Source organism: Papio anubis, chromosome 9 (assembly GCF_008728515.1).
Source record: "Papio anubis isolate 15944 chromosome 9, Panubis1.0, whole genome shotgun sequence".
In the NCBI taxonomy this organism is placed as follows: Eukaryota; Metazoa; Chordata; class Mammalia; order Primates; family Cercopithecidae; genus Papio; species Papio anubis.
In genome coordinates, this window is record NC_044984.1 from 119,269,503 (window position 1) to 119,287,172 (window position 17,670).

Here is a 17,670-nt window from a genome sequence, read left to right on the forward strand (position 1 = left end):
GGGGGAATCGCAGGCTTCTTCAACCCAGGAGGTTCAAACTCGCACTGTAACTGCCAGGCTGGGAGCTGGCGGAGAGTCCAGGCACCCACCCCAGCTCATCAGAAACACTCTGCTCCAAACTGATTCACACAATGAGGCTTCTGTGTGGGAGACTGTGGGAAGAACACGTGCGCGCCTGAGAAAGCAATCAGACAAATCCAAATCAAGAGCCGTCCTGCCAAAAGCACCCGCCTGGCCCCTTTACAGATGCCAGTGTCCCGAAAGACCGAGCAAAAAGAAAAGGGCTGGAGAGCAGGTCTGGATCAAAGAGGAAAAACACATAAGGCAACCAGATGCAGGATGCAACCTTGGATTCAAAATTATTATTATTATTTTTTGAGACGGAGACTCACTCTGTTGCCCAGGCTGGAGTGCCGTGGTGTGATCTTGGCTCGCTGCAACCTCCCGCCTCCTGGGTTCAAGCAATTCTCCTGCCTCAGCCTCCCAAGTAGCTGGGACTACAGGTGCGCACCACTATGCCCAGCTAATTTTTGTATTTTTAGTAGAGACAGGGTTTCACCATGTTGGCCAGGATGGTCTCAATCTCTTGACCTCGTGATCCGCCCGCCTCGGCCTCCCAAAGTGTTATGATTACAGGCATGAGCCACCATGCCCGGCCAATTCAAAATTTTTTCATGAACAACTACCACAAAAAGTGTTATTGGGACCGTAAGGGAATCTGAACGCAGACTGAGTGTCAGATTAAAGGTGTGGATCCTCGTGGCCTTCCTGAGTGGGGTCATGGTCTGCGGTCATGGAGAAGGAAGTCCTTGTCCTCAGAATGCACCCAAAAGGCTCAGAAACGAGAGAGAGAGAGAGAGAGAGAGAGAGAGAACGTACATGCAGCAACTTGTACTTTTCTTGCCATTTTTACAAAATAAAATTTTTGAAAATAGAACCTCGGGTGATGGGGTGGTGGAAAAACACACTGGGCTGCTTTATTTTAAAAGCTGGTGCCTCCCTCATGAGAACGGCAGAACGAGCCGGGGTACATCCGCACCGTGGAACGTTTCCAGGCATCTAGAGAATCAGAGCGTGATCATCACCAGAAAATCCCGGCTGACTGAGGAAAACATGGACAAGCGATGACAGCGTGAGAAACCCACGGCACAGCAAAGCGTGCAGAGTATGGTCCCATTTCAGCAAACTGCTGACAGATGGATCCCTCTCTATGTCTGTGTCTATCAGGTTAAGATGTGGGAAACAGCAAGCCCTTACGTGACACTTGCCAAGCTGCTATTCGAAGTGTCTGACATGAGCCAATTCTGCCACCTTAAAAGCCCTATGTAGGACATGCTTTTATTAACTTCATTTTACAGAAAAGTAAAAAAGGCACAGAGAGGGTGAGTCACTTGGCTGAGGCACCCAACTGGGAAGTGGCCAAGCCAGGATTTGAACCTGGGCTGCCTGCCTCCAAAGTCCATACACTGGGGTCCACCTGAGCTGCTGGAAGCTGAAGCCCTGCCAAAGGCTGGAGAGAAGCCTGGGACTGATGCTGGGACACACTGCAGGGTACACCTGGTGGCTAGGATTCCAGATCCACTCCTCCGCAGCTGCATCTGGGCAGCTCATCCCTCCCACCCCTACCGCATCCTCTCTCTGCCCACGGCACACCCCTGCAGCCTCTCACCTCGGGTGGACAAAGCCTGAACTTTGGCACACCAGCCCTGACATCTCTCCCACTTTTTAAAAAACGCCTCGTCCCAGTCCTGCCGCCAGGATGTGAACAGGCAGGGGTATCAATGGCACCCTGGGAACTTCCTGTCTGAAGGACATTCGTTCATGACTTCCTCCTGCACCCACCCAGGCCCCTTCCACCCCTGCTGCCCGGGCCCTCCTGGCCTCCATCCAGCTAGCCTGGGACAGTCAGCCCCACCCAGCACTTGCTGCTAACTATCTCCGTGGCCTTGAGTATCCTACAGAATTTGGTTCCCAAAAGAAAAATAAAAGTTGGAACTGAGCTTCGGAACCCAAGTCAGTCCAGATCTAACACTCTGACAGCTGATGAAACTTTCCCCGTTAAAGCGATTAGGCCAGGTACAGTGACTCATGAGTGTAATCCCGGCACTTTGTAAGACCAAGGTGGGAGGATTGCTTAAGGCCAGGAGTTCAAGGCCAGCCTGGGCAACATAGCAAGACTCCTGTCTCTACAAAAAATTTAAAAATTAGCTGGGCATGGTGCACACCTGTAGTCCCAGTTACTCAGGAGGCCAAGGTAGGAGGATCGATTGAGCCTGAGTAGTTGAAGCTGCAATGAGCTGTAATCATATCACTGCATTCCAGCTTGGGTGACAGAGTGAGACCCTGTCTCAAAAAATCTAAATAAATAAATAATAAAGGCCGGGCACTGTGGCATATGCCTATAATTCCAGCACTTTGGGAGGCCAAAGTGGGTGGATCATTTGAGGTCAAGAGTTCCAGACTAGCCTGGCCAACCTGGCAAAACCCCGCCTCTACTAAAAATACAAAAATTAGCCAGGCGTGGTGGAGGGCACCTCTAATCCCAACTACTCAGGAGGATGAGGCAGGAGAATCTCTTAAACCCGGGAGGTGGAGGTTGCTGTGAACCAAGATCATGCCACTACACTCCAGCCCAGGTGACAGACCGAGACCATGTCTCAAAAAAATAAATAAGTAGGCCGGGCGTGGTGGCTCACACCTGTGATCCCAGCACTTTGGGAAGTCAAGGCGGGTGGATCACCTGAGGTCAGGAGTTCGAGACCGGCATGGCCAACATGGAGAAACCCCGTCTCTACTAAAAATACAAAATTAGCTGGGCATAGTGGTGCATGCCTGTAATCCCAGCTACTTGGGAGGCTGAGGCAGGAGAATCGCTTGAACCTGGGAGGCAAAGGTTGCAGTGAGCTGAGATCGCACCATTGCACTCCAGCCTGGGCAACAAGAGAGAAACTCCGTCTCAAAATAAACAAATAAATAAATAATAAATAAACAGCTAGTAAGCTACTACCTCCTCAAGAGGCCTTGGTAAACAAAATAATCAGCCAAACAAAATAATCTCTAATACTGTAACAGCCAAAGACAGTGAAAGGCAATGCGGGGATGAAGTGGGAAGCTACTTGGGGGCAAAGGAGCCCAGCCCCATTTTTGCTGCCTATGGCTCTCTCATCTCCCTGCCAACGGCCCCTCCTTTCTACCTTTAGGGAACCACCCCACTCCTACATGAGTCTGTATGGACAAGAACAACTTCCCTCCCTGGCTCCAAATGGCCAGGCGACCCAAGGCTGACCAATCACAGCAGTCCATTACTCGAGCCACAGCAATTGGTCCAAGGATGCACATGTGATCCCAGCCCAGCCAATCACAGCCAATGAGCATTGACAGCATAACCTGTCCCAGTCACTGAGAAAATTATTTAATTCTCCTTCAATATCCCTCAGGAAGGTTCCCTTCCAGGAGCTTCTGGGAATTCCAAAGCAGTCAGTTTCTCCGTGACGTGGTGCAGATGCCATTTATTTTCTAAGTATCCGAGGAAGCCACTGGCAAGTGAGACTGAGACGTACATACAAAAACATAGGAATCTAATTTCAGAATCGCATCCAGCCTGTCCGGATGCCCTGTCACGGGACTCAGGAGGAACAGCAGGGTCACAAGAAACTCACTCCCTACATTGACACTAACCAAGTCTACTTACGAGGGTCACTGCTGTTTTCCTTTTTTTAAATTGAGTGCATGTAGATGATTTTGCATAAATGGCATGCTTATGGGCCACACCTCCACATTCCTGCACAGAGCGAAATCACCAGCATGATGGACCTCGGTCTCCTGACTCAGCCTCGCACAGTCCTGCTAATGAGAACAAAGTGAAACATAAAGGACTCCATTCCTTTTTTTTTTTTTTTTTTTTGAGATGGAATCTCACTGTCACCCAGGCTAGAGTGCAGTGGCGCAATCTCAGCTCACTGCAACCTCCACCTCCCGAGTTCAAGCAGTCCTCTGCCTCAGCCTCCCAAGTAGCTGGGACTACAGGTGTGTGCCACCATGCCCAGCTAATTTTTGTGTTTTTAGTAGAGATGAGGTTTCACCATGTTGGCCAGGCTGGTCTCGAACTCCTGATCTCAAGTGATCCACCCACCTCAGCCTCCTAGAGTGCTGGGATTACAGGCATGACACCGCGCCTGGCCCATAAATGGTTCCATTCTAAATAATGAACCTCGGTTTAAATGCTCAGGGAGAGAAACACTCCCAACCCCAGCCCCATCCAAGAGACTTGATGGGACCAAGATGCCAACAGGAGGATCCCTGCTTCCTCTTGGAGGCAGGAGGTGGCCCCAGAAACAGCCTCCACGCTTCCTGTGGCCCCTCCACCAGGACAGGTGCTGTCTCTTTATCCACCATCCACAGACAGCCTTGATGACATCTTTATACCCCCGTATCCCTTCCTTCTGGCCACTCCACCTTCATGCTGGGGCAGGAAAGGGCCAACCAAGCCACCAAAAGCCTCAGATAGGAACACTCCAGCACCTGGAAACCAGGCAGAAGTCACCAAATCCAGATGGAGGTGGCAGACTCAGGCCTAGGCCAGGCTGTGGCTCAAGCCTGCAATCCCCCAGCACTGGGAGGCCAGGATGGGCTGGATCACGAGGGTCAGGAGATCGACCATCCTGGCTAACACGGTGAAACCCCTGGCCTCTACTAAAAAATACAAAACTAGCCGGGCGCTGCATGGGCGCTCTGTAGTCCCAAGCCACTGGGAGGCTGAGGAGACCATGCGGAACCCGGAAGGCGGAGCTTGCAGGAGCTGAGATCCCGCCACTGCACTCCAGCCCTGGCAGCAGAGCGCAGACTCCGGCCCCAGCACTAGGGGCCTACATCTGTGGAGGCATCCCAGCGATCCAGGCTTCGGGATGCTCGCCAGGGCATATGACCTCCTCGCTTACCCCTGGCTACAGCCCGAGGAGGGAGGCCCGGGGAAACAAACGGCAGGGTTAGGCAACTCACCCACAGCCCCAGAGATAGGCAGTGCAAGAGCCACTGCTAAACTCAGGGAACCTGGCTCCAAAGTCCACGCTGTGGAGGACCCCCACTGGGGCCTCTCTCTGCCTTAGCCAAGGTCCTACCCTAAGCAGTCCTCTGACATGGACAAAGGTCTCCAACTATGGAATGCAGCCATGAACGAGACAGATATAGTCTCTGTCCTCATGGAACTCACACAAGTGGATGAGATACTTTCAGAGACTGTTAAGGGCTCAGAAGGGAATAGCATGGAGTGGTTATAACACAGATGGCACAAGCCAGGCACGGTGGCTCACGCCTGTAATCCCAGCACTTTGGGAAGCTGAGACAGATGGATCACCTGAAGTCAGGAGTTCGAGACCAGCTTGACTAACACGGTGAGACCCCATCTCTACTAAAAATACAATATTAGCTGGGCATGGTGGCGCATGCCTGTAATCCCAGCTACTCAAGAGGCAAAGCTGGAGAGTCGCTTGAACCAGGGAGGAGGAGGTTGCAGTGAGCCAAGATGGGGCCATTGCCCTCCAGCTTAAAAACCACACAGATGGCAAGGCCGGGCGCGGTGGCTCAAGCCTGTAATCCCAGCACTTTGGGAGGCCGAGGCGGGCGGATCACGAGGTCAGGAGATCGAGACCATCCTGGCTAACATGGTGAAACCCCGTCTCTACTAAAAATACAAAAAACTAGCCGGGCGTGGTGGCGGGCGCCTGTAGTCCCAGCTACTCGGAGGCTGAGGCAGGAGAATGGCCTGAACCTGGGAGGCGGAGCTTGCAGTGAGCCGAGATCGCGCCACTGCACTCCAGCCTGGGTGACACAGCGCGAGACTCCGTCTCAAAAAAAAAAAAAAAAAAAATCAATCAAAAAACCACACAGATGGCACAGACAGTGGACGTGGGGGGCAACTGTCCATTGAGTGTGGTGGGCAGTCAGGGGGTGTCTTCTTCAAAAGGTTACATTTAAGCTTCAAAAGTTTACGTTTAAACATAAAAGAGGAACCAAGCATAAGAGCCAGGGGGACAAAAAGATGGTCCAGGCAAAAGGAAAAGCAAGTCCAAAAGCCCTGAGCCAGGACAGCGCGTGACATGTTGGAGGAAAAGGAAGGCCTGTGAGGTTGCAGTGGGGTGAGAATGCTGAGTTGAGATGGGCAGGGCCCGTGAAAATGAGGCCTACAGCTTTGATACCAAATGCAGGAAGATTTTATTCAGCTTTGTGAAATGATCCGATTTGCATAGGGTTTGTTTTGTTTTGTTTTGTTTTGTTTTGTTTTGTTTTGTTTTGGAGATGGAGTCTTGCTCTGTCTCCCAGGCTGGAGTGCAATGGTGCAATCTCGGCTCACTGCAACCCCTGCGTAGCTGGAATTACAGGCACATGCCACCATGCCTGGCTAATTTTTGTATTTTTAGTAGAGACGAGGTTTCACCATGTTGGCCAGGCTGATCTTGAACTCCTGACCTCAGGTGATCCACCCACTTCGGCCTCCCTAAGTTCTGGGATTACAGGCATGAGCCACTGTGCCTGGCCCAATTTGCATGTTTTAAAGAGCATCCTGGCTTTGATGGGGAGAAGTGACAACAGTGTGGTATGAATCAGCAGAGCAAACAGCCCCATGAGGACACTCCAGCACCCACTGGGAAATGATGGTGGCAGCTCAGTCTGGGGCGATGGCTGTGGCAGGTGGAGGAGTAGGTCCCATCCCCCTGCACAGGACCACAACCTGCGACTGGTCACGAACCATCCTTTGAAACAACCCTTGTCTTTTAAACATCCTTTCAATAAATATTTGAGAACCTGAGATTATGTGCTAGGCATCGTTCCAGGGGCTTCAGTCATGGCAACAAACAACACAAAGCTCCCTGCTCTCATGGTCCGACATTCTCATGGGGGGAAATAGACAATAAACAATCAACATGAGACACAGGGAAGTTCCAGAGGGTATCTCAGTGGCTGACAGGGCCACAGAGAAGCAGAGCGAGTAAGAAGGGCTGGGAGCACAGGGGGATGAGGGGGAATCTGCATGATGCACAAACAGAGTTGGGGGGGTCTCCATGAGCAAGTCAGAGCTGAACAGAGACCTACAGGAGATGAGAGGGCTTGTGTCACGAGAGAGCTAAGGCGATTGGACCTGTGGGGCTGAGGAATGGCCAGGAGGCCACTGTGCAAGGGAAAAGGGAATGGGGACGTTGCCAGAAAAGTGGCAGGGGTGGATTGCACAGCTCCTGGGCTAGGTTAGGACCTGGCTGTGACTCCTAGGGGATGGGTCTGGCCATGTCAGGGCTTTGAGCGGAGGAGGTAAGTTAAGTGCAGTTTTGATGGGCTCCTGTGGCTGTTTATTGAGAAACCCCACTGGGGAGCAACGGTGAACACAGAGAGGCCAGTGAGGAGGCGGATGCAGGAATCCAGGGGAAAGGTGATGGTGCCTTGGACCAGAGGTGATGGCGCCTCGGGCGTGGTAAGAAGTGGTTGGAATCTGGGTATATTTAGATGAAGCCATAAAACTTTCTGACGCGTTCGTTGAAGGAAGTGGAGAGAACAGTCAAGGCTGAGTGCAAGATGTTGGCCCAGGCAACTGGAAGATGAGGGGGGAGGCTCCTGATGGAGTGGGAAGCTGGTGGGAGCCACAGGTGTGGCCGGGGGTGATGAGGAGCCAGCCGGGGCAAGCGTGAGCTGCCTTTGACCCCAAGTTGAGATATGGATGCCATTGGATGCTCAGGGGTGGGATTCAGGGGAAAGGTCTGGGCCCAGGGATACCAATTTGGGAGTAGTCAGGACAGAGATGCCATTCAGACGCGAGGCTGGAGGAGCTCACCCCAAGGATGAGGGATGAGGACGCACAGAAAGGATGCCCAGGGCTCCACCAGTAGGAGGCAGGAGGCCAAGGAAATGAGGAGGCATCAGCAGGCAAGATGAGAGCAGCCAGGAAGGCAGGAGGAAAACCCAGATAATGGAGATTTAAAGAGCCTCAAGGGTCCTTCTAGAAGCTTCCAGAGAAGGTGGAAGGAACTTCACGCAAAATGTCAGGAAGCGAACAAGGTCAGGCCCCTCCTGTTCCTTCCCCCTCCCCAGCACAGGCAATCAGTGAACAGGAAGAAACAATGGAGTGGAGGGAAAGAAAACAAGAAAATTAAGATGGCCATGCCTTGGGCCACGAGGCTTCCTGGAACCCTGGGCCTGGGGAGCTTCTGAGCAGGCAGAGTGGCTCCATATCTCACCCAGGCTTTGGGAGGAAAATCGCCGGACACCTGCAGGGAGCCAGCCCCTGGGCCGTTTAAGGGGGCCAGCGGAGCCCAAAGTCACATTCAAACAGGGGGAGGGAGACGAGGTGAATAAAAGGGATTCTCTTTTTGTTTTGTGTTTTTGATTTTTGACCAAGCCCTAGTGTTGAATTCTCCGCACAATTAATGTGTTTGTGGTATCAGAGCTGCCAGCACCTCCCGGAGCAGAAGGCCTGCACAGAACACTCCTCCACAGACTCCTCCAGGCCCAAGATGTAAACCACAAACTCTCTGGGCTCAGCCTCGGGGGGAGTGGCTATGGCCTCGGGGCCTCTCTTCTGCTGACCACAGGCATGGAATCACCCTCTGGACACTAAGGAACCTCCATGCAGGACCCACGGATGACAGTGCCAACGAGCCCGCAGCAAATTGCCACTGGGACCAAGACTCATCCAGGAAAAGCACCTTCATGGAGCAAGCCCTCCACGCGGGGGGACTCACTTCCATCGCATTTGCTAGAAACCGAAAGCCAGGGTAAGGCGATTCCAGGTGGCTGAGCTTCACCACGTTCTAATTAATCAGGGTGCGTCTCCCGGTGGAGGTACAGCAAGTACCGGCCATTCCAGGAAGGGACAGGGAATATTTCCTGGAAACCCCGGGTGCCAGGCCTGGCCCTGGAAAGGCCAGACAACAGCAGGACACATCAACATGTATGTGCAGACATCAACACACACGGACATGCATAAACACGTGTGTTCATGTGTGTCCGTGTGCGTGTACAGACACGCCATGTGCACCTGCGTCAACACATGTGGGCACATACCAACACAGGTGTCTGCACACACATCATGTGGTCACACATCAAGGCAGGTGTGTGCATGCCTACACAGGTGTGTGTCACTGTTTTCACCATTAACACGTACGTACACGCACCAACACACGTGTGTGCAAACACACACTCATGAAGACAGGGAGAGGCCAATCTACCACGAGCAAATAAACTAGACTCAGGCAAACTAAAAATAGCCCCCGTTTTTCAGCCGTCGCCAGGGAGTAAGTTGAAGTTGTCTCTCACATGCCAGGAGTAGGAAGTTCAATGGCAGGAAAGAGGAAGAAAAACAAAACAGAACTGGCACACACCTGTGATCCGAGCTCTCCTCTGAGGAGCCACCTCCCCACCCGTGACCAGTGATCAGTTCGAGGGCTTTGTCCCATGCGTCCAGACATGGGGGTCCTACAGGAAACGCCCGGTAGCTAGAGACACTGGACCTCCCTCCCCGGTTCCACTGGGGGGCTGATAAAGGCGCAGAGCGGACCGCCCCTGCAGGACGGGTGGGAGTCCAGCCCCCAGGGTCACTGGGAGCCCTGGGCTAGGAAGAGATGGCCTCCCTGGGAGCCTCACTTGGTGCCTGTGATTGAAGAACACGTCCCTGGTCTCAGACTCCCCCCAGAAGGGAGAGGCCAGGGTGCACTCTGCACCAGCAATGTTTGGCGGGGTGATTATCAGGACAAAGGCCTCGAAGGGACCCTGCTGTTCCCTGGTGATACACAGAAAAGGAAGGGGCAGCCCAGGAAGACATTATAAGAAGGGCCCCCCCCACCGCCCACATTAAGCATGCAGTCGACCTGCTCAGACACGCGGAGAACCGGGAGGACGCAGTCTGCAGAGGCCGCCAGGACCGGCTGTGGAGTCGAGCCCCCCAACTTGAAATCCTGATTCAACCACTTGGAGCTGTGTGACATGGCGCAAGTTACTTTCCGGCTCTTTGCATCCATTTCCCTCAATAAAACAAGACACAATAGTACCTATTTTAGATACTAAAAGAAATAATGTACATAAACGCTTAGAACAGTGTCCAGCCACAGCGAGTGCCCATTGACCGTTATCTCTCACGAACCCCCACCTTTTAACTGATTGACAAAGATTTCCCAAAAGGCACAAACTCAGGGACAGTCGGTGCCCTCCCTGGCTGGCCCTGGTGCCTGGGCTCCCTGAGGCTCACTGTGTGGCTCTGGCTGAGGGAGGCAGGGGTGAGACAAAGAGCCTGAGGCCAGGGCTGGGGGGTCGCACACGCCTCATTCATTCTGTAACCTGACTGGTGAAGGGTTGGCAAGGAGCTCAGGTGCTGCTATGGCCCTCGGGGACGCTGCAGTGACAGTGATGGGAAAGCCCCTGTCTCCACAGATACAGGGGTATCAGAAAAAAAGCATGCAGGCAAAGATGACCTAAGGTTTTTGCCTCTACCCCTGGGGAAACAAATGGGGGTGCCGTTTATTGAGACAGGGACCATAGGCGGGGGCAGCCCAGCAGCGGGATAAGGCAACTGAGGTTGAGTCCAACTAGAAAACCAACTTAAAGACAGCAGAGGGGACCCAGGTTCTCTCCTGGACATGGAAGAAGGCCATGAGGCCTATCATTGAAGATGGTGGCCTTGGAAGAAGGCCCACGTCCACCAGCTGGGCCTTCCTTGGAGGACCAGAGACACACGGGAACTTGGATGTGTGCCCCCCAGGACCTGAAATGGGCCTTCATTACTCACCCACATACTTGAGCACAGCTGCACGCCAGGCTCAGATCCAGGGAATGAGAGCAAGAGTCCCCGTTCTCATGGCATCTGCCTCTGGGACAAAGACAGACACCTTTTCACACACACACACACACACACACACACACACACACACCAGTGAGGTCACTTGGGGCAAATTACTCCCTTCATCTTGTCTCCTTAATGGACACTGATGACAATAAGTCGTATGTCATGGCCCTCTGCAGGGACTAAACGAGACGATTTTCACAAAGGTGCTTTGAACCCTGCCTGGTGCACAGTAAGCCGCCTGTGAGTGGATGCCATGAAGTTCACAATCGCGGCCCTTAATGTGTCCGTCCAAACACCTGTCTCCAATCCTCCCCACTGGTGGAAGGGAGAAGAAATGAGTCGCACTTCCCCAAAGCCTCTCCAAGCAACCTCGACCACGGGGCCCCTTTGCAGTGTGCCTCCTCGGTCCGTGTGGCGCATTCATCTGGCCAGTCTTTGGGGAAAGCTATGTGTCTATTCATTTGTAATTTCTTTTTAAGAGATGGGATTTCACTCTGTTGCCCAGGTTGGAGTACAGTGGCACAAACACAGCTCACTGCAGCCTCGAGCTCCTGGGCTCAAGAGATCCTCCCACCTCAGCCTCTCGAGTAGCTAGGACTACAGGTGCATGCCACCATGTGCCAGCTTAGTTTTTTTATTATTATTATTTTTGTAGAGATGGGGTCTCACTATGTTGCCCAGGATAGTCTTGAACTCATGGTTTCAAGTGACCCTTCCACCTCAGCCCCATAAAGTGCTGGGATTGCAAGCGTGAGCCACCATGCTTGGCCTTGTAATTTTTAATCAAATATGTAGCATGTGGATACATTTTCTTTGTTAAAACAAAAAATAGGAGCATTACAGATAAAGTATTAGGTTTCCTTTGTCCACACCCCCAGTGTCCTGCCTTCTCTCATGAGAGTATCCACTTCTGTTAGTCTCACCTTTCCCAAACTTCAACATTTACATATTCTAATATTAAGCCACTGAAAATAATGGCAGGGCACTGTGGCTCACACCTACAATCCCAGTGCTTTGGAAGGCCAAGGCAGGAGGATCACTTAAGGCCAGGAGTACAAGACCAGCCTGGGTAACACAGTGAGACCTTGTCTCTACAAAAATAAAAATAAAAACTGAAAGAAAATATAGAATATTGTTTGGTGGGGTTTTTTTTTTTTAACATAAATAGTACCAGAGCTTTTTTCAATTAGTAATTAGTAAAAAAGTAATTACTTTTTTTGATTAGTAATTAGCTTTTTTCAATTATGGCCTACCCATGCTGAGACATATATCTAAGTTTCTTCTTTTTTTTTTTTTTTTGAGACAGAGTCTCACTCCATCACCCAGACTGGAAGGCAGTGGTGCAATCTTGGTTCACTGCAACCTCAGCCTTCCAGATTCAAGCTATTCTCCTGCTTCAGCCTCCCGAGTAGCTGGGATTACAGGCATGCACCACCATGTCCAGCTAATTTTTGTATTTTTTAGTAGAGACGCGGTTTAGCCATGTTGGCCAGGCTGGTCTCAAACTCCTGACCTCGGGTGATCTGGTGAATAACGAAGACATGGTTCAGATCCCTGGGGGCACACATCCAAGTTCTGTGACAAGGACGAAGACATAAAATGTAGACAAGAAGTCATTCTTAAGAAATTCAGTCTAAAGAAGCAGGCCAAGGGGGAAAAGATGTCAACTAGTGTGACAATATCCACATCTTCACTCCAGCTCATCATTGAAGATGGAGGCCTTGGAAGATGACCATCCCTTTTTTGCAACCCAGTGAGGGGCCTCTCCCCATGTCCACCAGCTGGGCCTTCCTTGGAGGACCAGAGACACACGGGAACTTGGCTACCAAAAAATGGTAATGATAAATCAGTAATCACCAGTGATGGCAGAGATAGGGGAAGTGGCACCGTCCCATACCTTGTAGGTGGATGTAGCAACAGAGCTGTGCAGAGGGCAATTTGGCCATAATCTTCAAAACTCAAACTGAGCACACCTGCTCCCAAGGCCCCACTTCTAGAAATCCACCCTATGGAAATGTTCATGAACCACACGAAGAGGGATGGGTCGGGATATCGCTGTCATTTGTGACAGAGAAAATGATCAGTCAGGCCGGGCGCGGTGGCTCAAGCCTGTAATCCCAGCACTTTGGGAGGCCGAGACGGGCGGATCACGAGGTCAGGAGATCGAGACCATCCTGGCTAACACGGTGAAACCCCGTCTCTACTAAAAAATACAAAAAACTAGCCGGGCGACGTGGTGGGTGCCTGTAGTCCCACCTACTCGGGAGGCTGAGGCAGGAGAATGGCGTGAACCCGAGAGGAGGAGCTTGCAGTGAGCTGAGATCCGGCCACTGCACTCCAGCCTGGGTGACAGAGCAAGACTCCGTCTCAAAAAAAAAAAAAAAAAAGAAAATGATCAGTCAGTGGAGAAACAGGTAAACAAGTCTATAACCATTCAAAGGAAAACCAGCAGTGATGAAGGAAAACGCGGGGTACATTTATTGCTGAGACATGGAAAATTTTTCAGATAATATCTTTGAATTGAAAAGCAAATTGCAAGATAATTACACATGTTCAAGTTCATTTGCACTTAGTTCAAGTTATGTAAAATATATGTATTGATATGTATACATACAGGCTCTTGGTACACAGAAAAGGGTCTAGAAAGATCCACACCAATGATGGTGATAATAGCTGAGGAGGGGAATAAAATGGGGGAAACTTTCTCTTTTTCCTCCATTTGAACTTTTTTTACGAGCAAGTATTCATATATTTTATATAAAGTCGTCCCTCAGTGTCAGAGGGGAATTGGTTCCAGGACCCCCATAGATACCGAGACCTGCAGATGCTCAAGTCTCTGACATAAAATGCTGTGATATTTGCATATCACCTATGCACATCCTCCCGTATTCTTTAAATCATCTCTAGGTTACTTATAATACCTAATACGATGTAAATGCTATGTCAATAGTTGTTATACAGTATTGTTTTTATGTCTATTTTTTTGTTGTATCGTTATTTTGGGGGGATTTTTTCTGAATACTTTCAATCTGCAGTTGATTGAATCCATGGATGCAGAACCTGCAGACACAGAGGGCCAACTGTAGGGACTCCTGTCACTAACCAAAAAGCATATTAAAAAAAATCAAAGCACAAGGCCTCCCATTCAAGTTGCACACAGACTCATGCAGCCAAAGAAAACACCAGCGGGCAATCTCTGCTTATGCGCGTGTCTCTCCCGCCCTGTCCCCTGAACACAGGCTCTCTTCTTCCATGCTAAGGCACTTGGCCGCTGCTCCAGCCTGGGCGGTTCCAGAAGTGGCCGTCTTGGGCTGGGCGTGTCTTCCTGCCTTCACGCCACTCAGCCCCAGACCAATAGCCTTTGGGATATCTACAGAAGGATGCTGGGAGGCTCCTGCTCAACTGTAAGCCAGATGCTCCTAGCTCCAGGACAATTGAGGACAATGTGGTTTTCCTCTTTAGAAGCCCGGGAGAGGAGTGGGGAAATTTGGTGGTGCATGCGTGGGTGGTACACGCACACACATCCTACTGGCATCCTTAACCTGATGACATCCTGAGAAAGAAAACACCTTGAAATCAGCCCCCGAATAACTGAGTTGGCGAGACTCTTTACCTGGCATAAATCCCACCACCCCCACACTCCCAAAGCAAGAGACTAGGTGCTCACTCACAGCACAAGGTCACATGCTCGCACTGCCTGAGTGACAGCCCCTCCAGGGACCCTGCATACACACTGTGGGGTCCTGGCACTGCAGCAGCCACAAGGCTGTCACTGACACACACGTTTCAGTATGAGTAGGCCACAGAAATAAAACTCCCAAAGTGTAACAGAGAAAGACTCTGAGCTGTCATGGGGAGGAAGAGGCCATTCTGTTGCTTTTCCTGCCATCCCCAGAGACAGTGTCACCCTCCACCGGGACCTCTGTGCAATCAGACTACAGGCTTGACAGGATAAGATTTGAAAAATCAAAAATAGACACAACATGGCCAAGATGCTCTAGACAACTGCTCACCCAGAGACCTTGAGAGAGGCCACATGTTGCTCCGTATTTAAAGCCAGCTAGCTGGGTCCCAAGAAGTGGCAGCCAGATCTAAGCAGACGTATGCTTCATTCATTCACTCATTCATTCGCTCTGTAAATGAGGGAACAGACATGAAATGTGGACAACGAGCCGTTCTTAAGAAACTCAGTCTAAAGAGGCAGGCCAAGGGGAAAAGATGTCCATTAGCGTGACAATGTCCACATCTTCACCCCAGCTCAGCATCTGGCTGGAACTTTGATAACAGTGAGCCCCAGTTTCCCCTTCCCTCCACTGCAGGTGCTGGCTCCAGGGCTTCAAAACTCTAAATGACTTTTAGCTCAAATGTGATACTCTGCAGTCTCCAAGTCCTTCCCCAACTCCAGGCTCATTCAAACATTGGCACCCAGGGCAGAGTCTGTCCATCTGCAGACCAGCTGACCGCCTAATCTGTCTCCCTGGTTGAAAGGGCAATAGTGTGCATCAGAGGAAAGACCTCAGGCTGCGTGCACTCAGAGGACCTTGGGCTGGTGCCTGTCTCTGCATGAATCTGGGGAGAAAAGCGGCTTATAGTTTCCAGACTGAATCATGAAGGCAGTGAGCAGCGAGAACAGGGTCCCGCATTCTACCTCCTGGAAAGGGTTCTTATGGGGGGATTCTGGGCAGCGGAGGATGCTCAGCTGAGCACCTACCATGTGAGCTGGGCACCCACGTGGGCCTCACAGAAGGTTCCTGTCCTCCCGGGCTCACAGGATACAAGCAAAGTGCAGCTCTAATTTTACCGGACCCTGCTACTGGCTTCTGTGAAAGCAGGCGTCGCACTCCTGGGCTCCTTCGGGAGGCACCACGGAAGCAACCCGTCCACACTCCTGATTTGTCGTGGGCGCCCAGACCCTCTGGGGGGGGTCAGGCCTCCGGGTGGGCTCCCATCCAGGGCTCCCCAACCCTGGCCTGCGCCTCCAGCAAAGCCCCTGGGTTCCCCTTTTGCCCTCCAGCCTCAGTCTGGGGCGATGAGGGTGGTGGAGAGGCGGGCAGCGGCCCCCTCCCGATGCACCTGGCCTCCCTCGTGCTCTGCGGAGCCGGTGGGCGCCGATCCCGCTGCGGTCGCCCACCCACCGCAATGCTTATGCGCGTGTCTCTCCCCCGCGGCCCCTGAACACAGGCTCTCTTCTTCCATGCTAAGGCACTTGGCCGCAATGCGCGGGTCCTCCTCGGCGCCCAGAGCTCAACAGCCCGGGTCCGTGCGCGGACACCCCCGGGGGTCCCTCACCCACCTTGAGGACCTGCTGCTTGATGAGCGAGGGCACCATCACGATCATGACAGCGCCCAGCACCGCGCACAGCAGCCCCGCGACGCCCAGCGCCGCGGCAGCCCAGCGCGCTTTGGTGGGGCCGCCCATGTCTGCGCGCCTGGGGCCCACCAGCGGCTCGCAGGGCTCCGCGCCTGGCAGGAGACGGGGACGGCGACAGAAACGACACAGGCGGGGACTCCGGGCACTCGGGCCGCAGAGGCACGGTGGATCCGGGACGGCAGCGCACGCAGGAGCAGCCCAGCAGGTGGCCAGTGGTTTTATGCCCCATCGCCGGCGCCGCCAGACCGCCCCCGGGCCTCCTTGGGCTCCAGAATTCCGGCGGCAGGGGCGGGGCCTGAGCGGTCCGGGGGCGGGGAGAGGCGGGGAGAGGCGGGGACGGGGCGGGGCGCTGATCGGACGGGCAGGGGGCGGGGCCATGGCCGCCAAGACACGCCCCGCTATGCTGCGGCTGACCCCACGGCCTCGCTTCCGTTTTGGGGCGGGAGCTGAGGAAGCCTCGTGGCCGCTGTGCCAAAATGTCTATGGGGCCTGAGTCCCTCACCCTCTTGCTCCCTTCCCCTTCCTCCTCCCCTTCCCCCACCTATGTCTCCCTTCCTCCCAGCTCTCCCCTCTGAGCCTCTCACCCTTCCCTTTCCCTCCTCCTCCCCCTCCTGTATCGGGACCATCATGAAGGTTGGTCACAGTGATTAGGACTTAGCCAGCCCACCCTTACAACGATCCACATGCCCCGCCACCACCCCATGGACCCTCATCTCCCCAGTCCATCTCCAGCCTCACTGTCCCTGGAAGAAGCCCCGCAGGCTTCAACCCCAGGGCCTTCATACACCCTGCACAGGCAATTCTGTTCTCCCAGGTATCCGCCTGGCCCTATCCTTCATAACGTTGGTGCCACCATCACCCTATGACTGAGCACCCCCTGGCAGGTTCACATTCATTTGCATCCTTGCATTCTGACCATGTGCTCCAACTGGGATGCCAGCCCCTGAGGTAGGGCCCCCCACTCGTCCTCAACTCTAGAACGTGGCCTGGCAGGGAATGCCTGCCCACAGTAAATATTCTAGAATGAATGACTGAGGAGTCTTCTAGGTGCTGGCCCCTTCCTTAGTGCTTTGCACACAATGGCCCCATTTTACAGATAAGAAAACTGGGTGGTGGCTCACGCCTGTAATCCCAGCATTTTGGGAGGCTGAGGCGGGTGGATCACCTGAGGTTGGGAGTTGGAGACTAGCCTGACCAACATGAAGAAACCCCGTCTCTACTAAAAATACGAAATTAGCCAGGCGTAGTGACGCGTGCCTGTAATCCCAGCTATTCGGGAGGCTGAGGCAGGAGAATCGCTTGAACCCGGGAGGCAGAGGTTGCGGTGAGCCGAGATAGCACCATTGCACTCCAGCCTGGGCAACAAGAGCGAAACTCCACCTCAAAAAAAAAAAAAAAAGAAAAGAAAACTGACGCACAGGGAAGCTTAGTTAACCCAAACCGAGTTCCCCGGTTTCTAATGAAGAGGGAAATCAAT

At 52.7% G+C, this 17,670-nt stretch overlaps 1 protein-coding gene across 5 annotated transcripts in view; it reads right to left on the bottom strand.

The window, feature by feature from the left end:
• Positions 1-16,489, bottom strand: part of SCARB1 (scavenger receptor class B member 1) — an 88,127-nt gene extending 71,638 nt beyond the window's left edge. For 3 of the 5 annotated variants that reach the window (XM_009182030.3, XM_003907359.3, XM_009182027.3), the window contains exon 1: positions 16,116-16,489. In XM_009182030.3, coding sequence (XP_009180294.1) covers positions 16,116-16,241 — 126 coding nt within the window. In that variant the 5' untranslated portion in view covers positions 16,242-16,489. Of the gene's footprint in view, positions 1-9,851; positions 11,333-14,835; positions 14,956-16,115 lie in introns of those variants that run through there. The other 2 variants (XM_017946341.2, XM_031650918.1) reach the window with 2 other exon arrangements.
• Positions 16,490-17,670: the final 1,181 nt, after the last annotated feature.